At 50.3% G+C, this 12,139-nt stretch overlaps 1 protein-coding gene across 6 annotated transcripts in view; it reads left to right on the top strand.

Moving 5' to 3' along the window:
- The window catches only part of LOC119449521 (microtubule-associated protein Jupiter), an 87,222-nt gene that overhangs the window by 32,546 nt on the left and 42,537 nt on the right, over nucleotides 1-12,139 (top strand). The window contains exon 1 of one of the 6 annotated variants that reach the window (XM_037712709.2): nucleotides 8,673-9,005. The exons of the other annotated variants lie outside the window; for them this stretch is intronic. Within the exon in view, the coding sequence (XP_037568637.1) occupies nucleotides 8,986-9,005 (20 nt within the window). The 5' untranslated portion in view covers nucleotides 8,673-8,985. Of the gene's footprint in view, nucleotides 1-8,672; nucleotides 9,006-12,139 lie in introns of those variants that run through there. 6 annotated transcript variants of the gene reach the window in all.

Genomic DNA, 12,139 nt, shown 5'->3' with positions numbered 1-12,139 from the left:
GCGTCTACACAGCGCCATTCACTCGTGCTTGCACTTGCATAGTGTTGATACTCGCTGGTGCTCGCTCACACTCGCATTCTCCCTGGAATGAGTGTGAGTGAGTGTACCGACCAACGAATGCAGCTGACGCCTGTAGCACCCCTGACGCTCCAGTTTCCGTGGGGTCGTGGTTATAGTGCCACGAGGGAGAGTGAGGGAAACCGTTAAAAAAGTGATCAGCGTCCCCGGCCCAAAAAGAAAGCAAAACGTTATTTCGAGCGGACCCCGCCGCGCGTAAGTCCGCGCTCCACAAGCGATGCTGCCGGCGCATTGGTATGCACCGCGTCTCGGGGTCGCAGACCGACGGACGCCGACTCGGGTCGGCGGGGCTTCGTCCTAAGCCCACTTACAAAATAATCGCCCCCGATCCCTGCGCAACCAACGGCGGCGGGGCGGGAAGGTCAGCAACTTGCGCCGAGACCCCTGCGCCATGGCTTCCTCCCGCGTCTGGGGCGCTGAAGACACGTCATTGGCTGCCCATGACGTCATCATGCGCTTCGCTGAGCGTAAAAGGCTTCCTTTTCCTTTTCGGGCTTCCGATCCTCGATATGAGTTTCCCTAATGCGCAGCGGCGCACTTGGCTTGCTTCCATTCTTGGACAGCTACAGTTCGTCCGGGGATTGCTACGTGCAGTCCCGGAAGACGACTGACTTGATGGCGCTTCTGTTGTTTAAGAAGATGCATGAGACTCTGACGCGAACAAGATCAGTTCTTGTTCGACTACTGGGAGTGACTACTCGGAACCAATTTAGGTGCGAACTCTTCGATGTGGGTTCTCTTCGACTCATGTAAAAGGCCCAGCTTGCAGAGGCAGTCTGAGTAGGCGGCCTTCAACAGACAGGTGCATAATCCCAAATCCCAAACAGAGGCGAGCTCAGAGCTCTGTTTCAGCTATTGTTTAGGAGAGAACAGATTTATCATCGAGTCGGTTAGTTTCGGTCAGAGCAAAAGAAGATATACTGGAGAAGTATCGCCCAGCGCTGAAAAGAGGTCACAGCCACGGCCATAGCGATGCAAATACGGCAGGCGTGACCGCTGAGGCGTATTCACACCTCTCGATCTGTACCTTAACACGAATATTCTTCGGGGCAGTTCGCTTCGTCTGGCTTGGCAGGCAGTAAACATGCCACGTAGGCAAACGAATCCAATGCATCCAACAGCGCCAAAGCGCTGTTGCATGCATTGTTGAAGCATTGATGGATGTGGCCTATAGACAAAAAATGGCGGAGAACTCCGGATAGGTGTGGAGCGAGATAAAACGGCGTTAATGAGACCTGTAGATTCGGCATGCCTAAAAGAGAACAGATTTATCATCGAGTCGGTTAGTTTCGGTCAGAGCAAAAGAAGATATACTGGAGAAGTATCGCCCAGCGCTGAAAAGAGGTCACAGCCACGGCCATAGCGATGCAAATACGGCAGGCGTGACCTCTGAGGCGTATTCACACCTCTCGATCTGTACCTTAACACGAATATTCTTCGGGGCGTTCGCTTCGTCTGGCTTGGCAGGCAGTAAACATGCCACGTAGGCAAACGAATCCAATGCATCCAACAGCGCCAAAGCGCTGTTGCATGCATTGTTGAAGCATTGATGGATGTGGCCTATAGACAAAAAACGGCGGAGAACTCCGGATAGGTGTGGAGCGAGATAAAACGGCGTTAATGAGACCTGTAGATTCGGCATGCCTAAAAGGGCTGACCTTGTTTCACTATAGGCAGCACGAGTGATAGATTGCATGAACACGTTATACGGCCAGAAACAGGTGCGCACAAAGGGTTATTTACGGAGCCAGATCATGATTACTGCTTACCGTGGAAGACAAGCACGCACTAGTCGAGTGTAGCGCGCTGCTGCCACCCAGGCGCTGACCGATTACGTATTGTGTTTTGTGTAAAAAAAAATATATATATGAGACATACAGCACATTTGTTAAGGCTATCGTGACAATAGCTTATTGGAGGTATCTGGTAGCCTTCGTCCTGCAACGGACTTGATTGATTGATGATTGATTGATTGTGATAATTTCTGCCCAATGTACATCCTCTGCGCACAAAGACACTAGCCCGAAAGTTACATCTGATGCGCTTCTGAGGCCTATTTGCAAAGCGCTCATGCAACTAATGCTAAAGACCAAAATACCTTAACGGTACATTTATGTCAGAAAGTGTCAAATGGGAAAGTTATTGATGCCGCATAATACGTGAAAAATTAAAATCATCTTCTATGCTTGCGAAAAAAAATTGGAAATGTTATTTTCGCTGCTGAATTCGTACTTTGGCTACGAACATGCTCACAAAGCGACTCGCTCGACATTGCAAAATGAAAGATGTTGTCGAGTTGTCTGTTGCAGCAAAAGGGGCGTTCTAAAGCTCATTTGCATTCCTATGTATGCGAATAAATTACAGAATAAGTTAATTGATCAGACCTCGGAGAAAATCCTAAATCATCAAATATCACTGTCAGGAATGCAGCAAGCGAATCGATGCGACAGACTAGCGCGGACGTGTCCCTCATTCAGTTCCAGGAAGCGCTCACGTATTGCCAGAGGCGTTTATTTCCGTGACAGCGCTTTACGCAGTTTGACTCCGCACGAGCGAAACCGAGTAGCGTGTAGACGCGTATCGACTTCAGCGTGGCTGTGCGAGCGGCGGCCTATCGAATTCAAGGCCAATGACATGACAATAGCGTCAAAATCGAGAGTCGCGTAGCAACGCCGACGCGAACACAATTGATCGCTGGCCGGCCTCCCCTCCCCTCCAGGCTCACCGTGATATGCCGGGAGAGCGGGAAAAAGAAAAAAGAAAAACATCTAGCCCCACCCACGCCGACTGACGTTACACGCAAAGTTCGTTGAACCATGAGGCACATCACGACGCTGTTTTGATTCTGTCTTTTTCCCGAGTTTGGGCTGTCTGCGTTCGTCAACGGGGCAACCGCCGCCCTGTGCGGGCGTCGAATCGGCGCGTAATATGCGGTCGCGGACCAGCGTCCCATATGGGCGGGTCCGGCGCGGCGAGTTGCTCTTTCAAATCGGACACCTATAAAGGGTAGCTAATGCTCCCCAGTCGCTTTCTTCCTCCGCGAGAAATTGCCCGCTGAAACCCGTGATTACTGTGAGTGAGAAAAACAAATAAACGAAGCGTAATCAAAGTCAACAGCTTGCAATGGGGCGAAGACGTGGAAAGTCTACGAATGCACGGCACATGCCTTTGTTATGCGGAGAGAAAAAGAATGCTTTTAAAGTGTATGCCTCATTCAACTATGTCTCTCTTTCTTCCCTTTTTTTCCTATATTTGTATTGAACTTTTAAAGATGCTGACCACTGCAGTCATTGGTGATGTGGCTTAGATTGAGTGCTGTGGATGTTTGCAGGTCAATATCAAAAGCTGTACCTCAGCCGATTTGATAAGGCGATGACAATGCGCCTATTGAAGTACGCATACGATGGCTCTTTCATCAAAGCGATGAGGGTGAAGAGGAAAAACCTACAGATGCCAAGCACAGTGTGGAGCGACATAATAGCTCAGCCCGAATCGGTTTCATCTCTTACGTCATACTATCCGTCAGTCACTCCGTTCACTTCTTGCACCTCTATGCGCGCGCCTCTTTCTGTTCACTTTTTACGGACTTTCATATTTTGAACCACTGTGGGACATCTTGTGATATATTCAGCTCTCTGGAATTTAATTCTCACTTAACAGCGCTAGGGAGCTTAATCTCCCATTATTAATTAATGTTTCACGCACCGCAAGTGACACGGATATAAGGAGTGACAGAGGGAAACAGAGATAAAAAGCAGGAAGAGGAAAGGCAGGGAGGTCAACCAGGCGAGCGTCCGGTTTGCTACCCTACACAGGGGGCATGGGAAAGACGGAGTAGGAAGAGAGTGAGCACTAAGTGTACATGACTGCTTAAAGAAAACTGCAGATGTAGCTTAGCTACAGGCTTCGTCGCATACTATACTGTAAATGTGTGTGACGTAGAGGAGTCACGGCCGCACGGTGAACATGTCTTTCATTTCGTTTTTCAATAAACGCTGTTACGAGTAACCAACACCCGCCGTCGAGAGAGGGCTTGACTTCGGCCTCCGGCACGCAAACTGAACTTTCCGGCCTCCAGCATTGTAGTTTAATTTATGCTCCACTTAGCAGATCCAAAGCTATAGTCAAGTGTGAGCTGCCATTCGTCGCCGCCCATATATACACTATTCTGTATAAGGGCGCTTACTCCGATTGAAACATCGATAGCAGGCATGCTTGTTCCTCCGTAAAACGCGATTATGTGCTATGACAGAAACTGAGCTCATGAAGTCTCCAATTTGGTGATCTGACCGCGTCAAATAAGCGGCCACGCATGACACCACTCGTTTGGGGTGTCTTTATTGTGGTAGCACGTTGTTTATGAGCGATCACACGTGCTGTGGTTTAAGTCGTAACGTTTCTGTCGAAGGCTCGCTTAAGGGCAGCCAAGGAATTCAAGGAAAGATGGCCCCGCCACCTTCCATGCCTTCTAGTTTAACCGTTCACTTGACGTTATTTTAGAGCACGTTTCCGCGATCAGCTTGCTCGGGCCTGGTTGGTTTCTCTATATATACTCGCAGCAGCTGACATGTCCGCACCATGCATGGAGGAACACTACCGCGCGCCGTACCCAGCCCCTCTTCGAGTTAGGTGATCTTCGCCTTGAATGATGACCGATGGGGAAGCCTGCTCAGATCATCGCGTCTCAGAGAGCGTAGCCGGCGAGAACAACAAACAAAGTAAGCCCGGGCGCACTCCCGGGAGCATCGCCCAGAGCTTTGAGTTTGCCGACGGCCGCTATTGGCGAGATTGGGTTCAACGCTGGTTCGTTCAACCAACAAGGCAGTGGTGTTGGCGGCTGAGTCTTCCATCCTTTGGGGGTGGCCGAGATTGGGAAGGGGCTTGTCGGCGCCCCCCCCCCCCCCTCCCCCATGCCTATGGCGCGGAAACTTGCAGCACTGGGGCAAAGAGACGACGAGATGCACTTTGTGCCCCCCTCCCCCCGCCACCCAGCCTCTAACCCTCCTTTTCCTGAGTCACGCGAGAGGAAATCGACTCAGCAGAAAGCTTCCGCTGGGCACGCGTTGGGATGGATGGTCTTCGACTCCGCGCTTTGGGTCGCTGTCAACGGCTAACTGCCAAGAAAGTTTCCTCCCGAACAGCCCGCCGTGGAGGCTGGCTTATCTTTGTGACGATGCCGTAATCCTGGATAGAATGCCTGCTCCCAAGCAACCCGGTGCTTAGCTAAGCCATTGTTTTCGCGTTAGTGAGGACGAGAAAAAAAAATTTGCAAGGCGATACTTCGCAAATTTGTGTTCTCCGTCCGCAACAGCGCTTCAGCGGATTATGGGGGATTAGGTGGCAGTGGCATCCCCTGTTCTGCAGAATAGGCCGAAAACCCGTTACGTGACTTGGAAAAAAACTAAAGAAGGCGCGTTCAACCGTGTCTTATTAGCGGACATAAGGCCAACGACGTCTCTCCCTGGATCATTAACCAAAGCTTAAACACCGCTTTGGTCCGCCAGCTGGCGCGACACGCCTTTGTAAGGGTCTCTTTCTGTGAGGGTCACGAAGGTTTTGTTTTTGTTTTTAACGCAGAAACGTTTCATGCTCAGGTCTGCCAAGTGACTTCCTGTAAAGTTGTAAAAAATCTGACATTAACCGCTGGCGCCCATATTTGAATAGCCATTTTCCTTTGTTTCTTTTTTTTATGATACACATTAATTCCTTCGTGGCGACCAAAAAAAAGTATCAGCTGCAGTTTCTGCATTCACATTTTTTTTTTGTTCTTTAAATAGATGATCACAAACGTTTTTCGTATAGTTTATGTTATTTGTCTCAAGTTGTGCGGTATGTAGCAGAATATTATCGTTGTATTATTATCTCTTTCTCTCTCTCAAAAAAAAAGGGGGGGGGGGGAGGAGGGGAACACTGGCATGTTTGACTTGTCCTTTACGCAAAGACAAGTGCTGTCCTTTACTTATGCCCCGTAGCAGGCATAAAATGGCATTCAAAATGACATCGCGCTTGGAGGACACTGCATTGTCGCAGCCCACAAAGAAATTAGAGCGGACTGATGGACCTTGCTGCTGGCGCTCAAAACTCGGCACGCTCGGCGCCCTCAACGTAATCATTCCGCGTGTGTCACGAGCACAGCGCACGCGAGTTGCGTGAACGAAATGTTGTTTGAAATTGTTCCGCTTTGCCAGCAATTATTTCTGCTGCCGTCACCATTTCACGCTCGCTCAACAGCGTGGAACGCCAGACGCCGTTGTTTTAGTCCTACAGTCGGGGGCAGAGCGTTTTGTCATCATTAGGCTGTGATGCAAGCTGCAAGGCATCCTGGAAAGCAGCTCCGCTCCCGTCTGGGCGATATTAAGAACGGAGCCGTAAACGCTCGGCTGACAGAGTGCTTCGGTCACGGTGCTTTAGAGCAGCGCTGTTTCTTCATACCGCACACAGAGCAAGACGTCGTCGTATACATAGTTAACACCTCCTAAACATACTTGACTAGCGTTTCCAGACCTTGGTGAGGTTAGTTAAGTCTCGGCCGGACAACCTAAGGACGCGAATAATGTCATGGTTACCGCCTGTTGTGTACTGGGACTGGACCATATAAATAAACTCTGAGGTGAGTGATCCAGTGCCATATAGTAGAGCCCTTGTACGCTTAAAAAAATAAAGAAAGAAAACCGCAGAAAGTTTTAAAGAATATTATAGAGCAAATTATAAAATGAAGACGGGTGAAATACATGCGCTCGCTTCTATGTTGCCGTGTTGCCGATCCAGCGCACGTACAGAAAAGACAGTAGCAAGATTGCTTTGGGGGTCCTTTTCTTTTTCATTTTTTTCTGTCTGCCTCTCTCACTTAAGACGACCCAAAGAAACGCCTCTCTTTTCTCTTATCCGGATCTCGTAATAAACGGAGGTTCGTAAGGTCGGAATTGTATTAACGACTGCGATTAAAATTACAAGTCTTGAATTATATTCGGACGTTACAGTGCTAATCAGTGCAACTCGTTTTCCTGCAGTGCATGCGGTCCACGTAGAGCACATCTGCAAAGCTGCAAAAGCAGTGCCCCTCGAACGAACATCAATCAATCTGTCCCGTTACGCTTCACTTCTTTCCTTCTTCTGTTTTATTCACCAAGCGATGCACAACGTTCGGAAGGGGGCCTATTCCGAGCATCCTGGCCATGGGCGTATGATAAACCATGGATAAACACGCAGCTGCGCGCGTCCCTGTTAGCTTCTGCCAATGTTTCCATGCGTACAGCAGCAAACGCTACGATCTTTCGTCTGTAGGACGCGGCGCTCAAAGCCGCCCATTGTGTGCCCCCCACTGAATAGCTGCCGGAATGCGTCGAGCGACAATTATACGCTCCCATTTTGCTTATGCCGCGCCCGATGACAGCGGCTGATGAGAAGCGGACGGGCCCCGGGCTGGGCACTACGAACGCACTAATTGCGTCAGCCAGACGCCATTATACAAGAACGCACGCAAGTGACAGCGGGTCAGTGAACTTGGCACGTAGCCCATTCGAGTTAATTAAAGCAATGGGATAAAGCGAGTCAGGAGGGGGAAAAGAGAAAGAATAACGCGGCGACCCGTGTGGATTTTCAAGCATTCGTTTTCATTGCTTCCTTTCCCCCCATTGACAGTTTAACCGAGCGGCACTGCAGTGTTTTGGGGGCGTGCAGGGAAAGAGTACAGAAAAGACAGTGGTGTACGTGGCATGCCGTGGTATATGTGGGCCGTACACCTTCCGACTTTTCTCTCTGAACTTTATAACATGTCAAAAAAAAAAAAAGAGAAAGAAAGAAATTTGAACCGAGAGAGAGAGAGAGAGAATGGGAAGAAGAGGGTGGGCGGCGGTGATAAGCGGCGGCAGCTGTACTGTAGCGCTCAGTATGAGGTACAACGCGCGACCGCTTTACCACGCACTTTTGCGCTATAAACCTAAAACTGAGTGCGATAGTACATTTTGAAACATATGTTATATAAGCTCGCGTCACATGCAGATCGCTATCCCGTACTCATGGACAGCGGATATGACCGCAACATCTATGGGTTACGTAGCAGTGCCGGCCGGAATGTGGCTGACCAGTATTTGAATATTGGAATGTAACTGACCAGCTGACCAGTATTTGAGAAGCCAAAGTCCACGCAGTGAAAGTCTGCACCTGGCTAGACGCCAACCGTCTGGGTGTGCACCCAGCGCCTGCCACGAGCGTATATACACGTACTTAGTGCGCGCGAGTCATCAACACGCGGTTTCCGAACTCGCGTGCAGCGATTCCATTTCGAAGAGAGACAGCGCCCCACGCACGCACAGCTTTGCCACCCTCGCCGCGTCTATACGTGCTTATTATACGAGACGCACAGACCGTAGTACGCGCACAGACCGGCTCGCGCACACCTGGATGGTTTCGTGGCGCGCAAAAGCGCGCACGGCAAGGGGGAAAAAGGTCGAGTGTGTGTACGCTACAGAGCGTGGTGGTTGTACTGAAGGTGGTGAGGGGACGTTATAGGCGACAGGATGTGACGTCATCGCGAGATCGAGTGCCGCTCTGCGCTCTGCCAGACAGTTTTGCCTCCCTGGTCAGTCAACCAGCAACTGCTCGTTCCGGTGGGCGGCTTTTCAGAATCCAGGAGAGTCCTCTCCCTCCACCTGACGTCACCCACCGACACGTGACCGCCGCCGGGGCGCCGGCCGCCGTTTCTCTCCCTCTCGTTGCTTTTCCGCCGACACAACAGCGTCGGGGAACGAGTTTTTTTCGCCGTCGAGAGACAGGAGGAGGGCATTACGCGCGCGCGAGACGAGAGGCGTACAGGCCGCCGCCAGCGCACGCAACGCACACTGCCGGCCCGTCTCGGAGCGCCTAGGCCGCACGCACGAGTCCGTCATCCACCACCACTGCGCTACTATGTCTGCGAACCACATCAGGTACGGAGCCGATCTTTAAGGCATTCCTCGAGCGCGTCTTGTGCGGGCGGCAAAGGGCCGCGTACTCTCAATTCCGTCACGGCGGCTTGATCCGCTTTTCGAGACGTGAATTGAAGCCGGGGGCCGCCTACTGGATGCGGGCACTGCTCCTTTTATGGCCGCTTCGAGGCGTTCTTGCCTCGGCAAGCGGGCACCTACCTGCCTCGACTTTTGCAAGTGGCGCATTCCAGGCGCTGCTCTTGGCGCATGTGTCATTTTGTCCAGCTGTCCGATGTCTTGTTGATGCTTCTGTGTTAGCCCGGTATAAAGTTAAGCGGTGTGATGTGAATACTTTGGCTGCGAGCTTTGCCATGACGTAAACTGCCCCCACTAGGCAGGCTTGAACGAAGCGTGTGCTGATTGTGGAACAAGGGCAAGACGTACCAGCTTAGGCGCACAGAAGTGGTCGCGTAGATCGCGGTACCCGAATGCTTATTTCACTCACACCACAGCGCCAGTGCGGGAAAGCTGCCTTGCCGCAGTACTGTGTCACATAAATCGCCCGAGACGTGCTTGTACGAACTAAGTGGACAATGCTGAGATCGAACTAGATATAAAGCTAGGCTCGGTTCATGTACATATTGTCTTCACTACCACTAGGACAAAGTAGACAGATGCATGAATCGTCTCACTGAATTTTAGGACATGTAGGAAATAGATTTTCCAGCAGGAGGCTAACCTGTAACCTGGAGTTTAGACTTCAGGCTGGATACCTTGTTTAGGCTATATCCATAACTAATTCCCAGTAGCCGATGCATAGTTCGTTCCACGCAGGAGTTGCTGCTTAGCACACTTTGACACCAGAGTGATTAAGTTATGGCTTAGCAGTAGAGTGGAGTAACTCTATGACTTACTCACATTTAGCGCCACACCGTGCACGGATGCAGCGGATGCAAGAAAACGCGTTTCCGGTGGTTGAGTCGTCTATTTATTCATGCCCACGTACGTGATCCATTTATGGTTCAGAGTCGAGCGGATATATTAACATTCCGCGTGATAAGCCATGCTCCCACTTCTATGTTGATCGTATCAGAGAAAGCAGACCCCCCACTCCAGACACACACGCACACCTTCTGGTGACCTTGACGCACAAATTTTAACACAATCTGGGGCCTTCACGCAAACGCCTGCGCCGTCCGGCCGAACGGGTTATCAACAGTAGGTGCATTTACGCGGAGGCGATTCCTGTTTACAAAACGCCTCGCCCGCCTCTTTGCTTTCTTTGAGAAGTATAACGTTACTGTCTGCATACCACACATAGAATTAAACTGCTTTATCTTGAATCATTGTCTTGCGTATGGCAGGTTTATATTGAACAGAATGATACTAAGCTGAATATAAGCTGAATCGCTTAATTTTCACCAAAAGGTGCTTTCATAACGGTGAAAAAAATAATGAAAAGGTGACCTTTGTCACATTTGTAAGCAGCTTTAGTGAAGGTAACCGATGGGAAACGGACACATTTGTGTGCAGTATTTTCGTTAATTTCCTCTCTCTCTCTCTCTTTGTACTTATGTGTGTGTGTAGCTGTGGTGAGAATCGGCAAGCTGGAACACTGTCAATATGAAAGCAACTCAAAGGAAAGAAAGTTTAAAGATACTGTGTTTTTATCACGGTTCGTGCAATGTTTCTAGAAGGAAAGACTTCTCTTATCGATATTGCTATGGCAGCAGTCGGAGAAACTCGCGTTTCGTCGAATTTCTCTTCGCCGCTTGCCGTTTCAGCGGTAACGATTGTGTGCGCGGATTCAGAAGAGAAGGCTGTCAAGTTTAGGGAGCGCCAGCGCTGAAAAACATTCCTTGATTATTCCTCACGCCGCCAACCGTTTCGTCGGCGTGCAACCATCGTGACAGCCCTCGACGTACGTCGAAGCCGTCGAGGAGCCAGAGTAGGTCGCGTGAGTGCGTTAGCTCGCCGCTTCTTTCATTCTTTCTTGCGTTCTTTCTTTCCGTTGGTCCAGCGCGCGCCAGCTGTGTTGGTACACGTTAGGTTTTCCAGGTCGCGCTAACGTTTCCCCGACGAGCTCCGCTGAAGCGAAGGACGCGTTTTAGCGAACACAGCGAGAGAGGCGGCCGCGCAACAGCAAAAATGCCTAAGAGACACTTGGCGCTTTGATCGCACCGCGGCGTAAGAACAGCGTTGCGAGATGTGAAGGGTTTCAGAGGGTGTTAGCCGTGACGTTTCGGTTCCTCAGCCTTGGCTGGTTTGTTTGTACTTTCTTCGACTCTCGCCCCTAATTCGGACTTGAAACGCGTGCTGTCGTTATCCCCATTGTGTTTTGAGCGTCAATAGTGGCTTCGCTCGGCCTGCTTAGAAAGCTGACGTATTTCTATCACCGGTTTCGCTAATCCCGCCACACACAAAGCGGAGGCAGATGCATGCCTGCTGGAAGGAAGCAACTGGTATAGCTCATCCTTTGCAGCGTTCTACATATATTTATTGCTATACCTTTTGGAAGGCTGTTTATAGCTGCTTTCTGATTTTAACGAGCTGCGTCACATCTACTAGCCCAATCTAAACTGAGTTATACGCAATGGTAAATCAAATGCATTTGCGACGGGACGCAACCAGATATCCGCGATAAACCAGATCTGAGAAGGACTATAGAAAGAGGAGGCGACCAAACAAACTTGATAAAATTAAAGATGGATCACGAGAGCTTTTTTTTTTTTCCGCAGGTGATTTGTACTTTCCACAAGGTAACGATTAGATAAGTGATATCAGAGTGTCTGCAAAGCTGGCATGAACGCATTCTCTGAGGAACAATCAGATAAACAATCGTAAGCGTCCGCGAGCGGCACAGATAAGCACATCCTGTGAGAAACTCTGGTATAATGTAACCCACAGGGCATGCTCCGCGAAGAGCAGCCGGCGGTGAGACGTCACGTGTATATACGCCACGCCAGCAGCCATCCGCGCAGACCGCAACAATTCCCGCTGACGTTCACACTTCGCTCGGCGGGATAATTTGCGCGCGTGATCTCCCAGCGGGAGATCCAGAGAACAGCGAGGCCCCCTTTTCCTCTCACGTCTCGCGCAGTGGGTCGCGCCGACGTTTGTTTATTTCATTGCTTCGCGAGCCTCACACGACGAAG

This window comes from Dermacentor silvarum, chromosome 4 (assembly GCF_013339745.2).
Source record: "Dermacentor silvarum isolate Dsil-2018 chromosome 4, BIME_Dsil_1.4, whole genome shotgun sequence".
Lineage (NCBI taxonomy): Eukaryota > Metazoa > Arthropoda > Arachnida > Ixodida > Ixodidae > Dermacentor > Dermacentor silvarum.
Note: the sequence above shows the minus strand (reverse complement) of the source record. Positions and strands in the feature narration are given on the sequence as shown.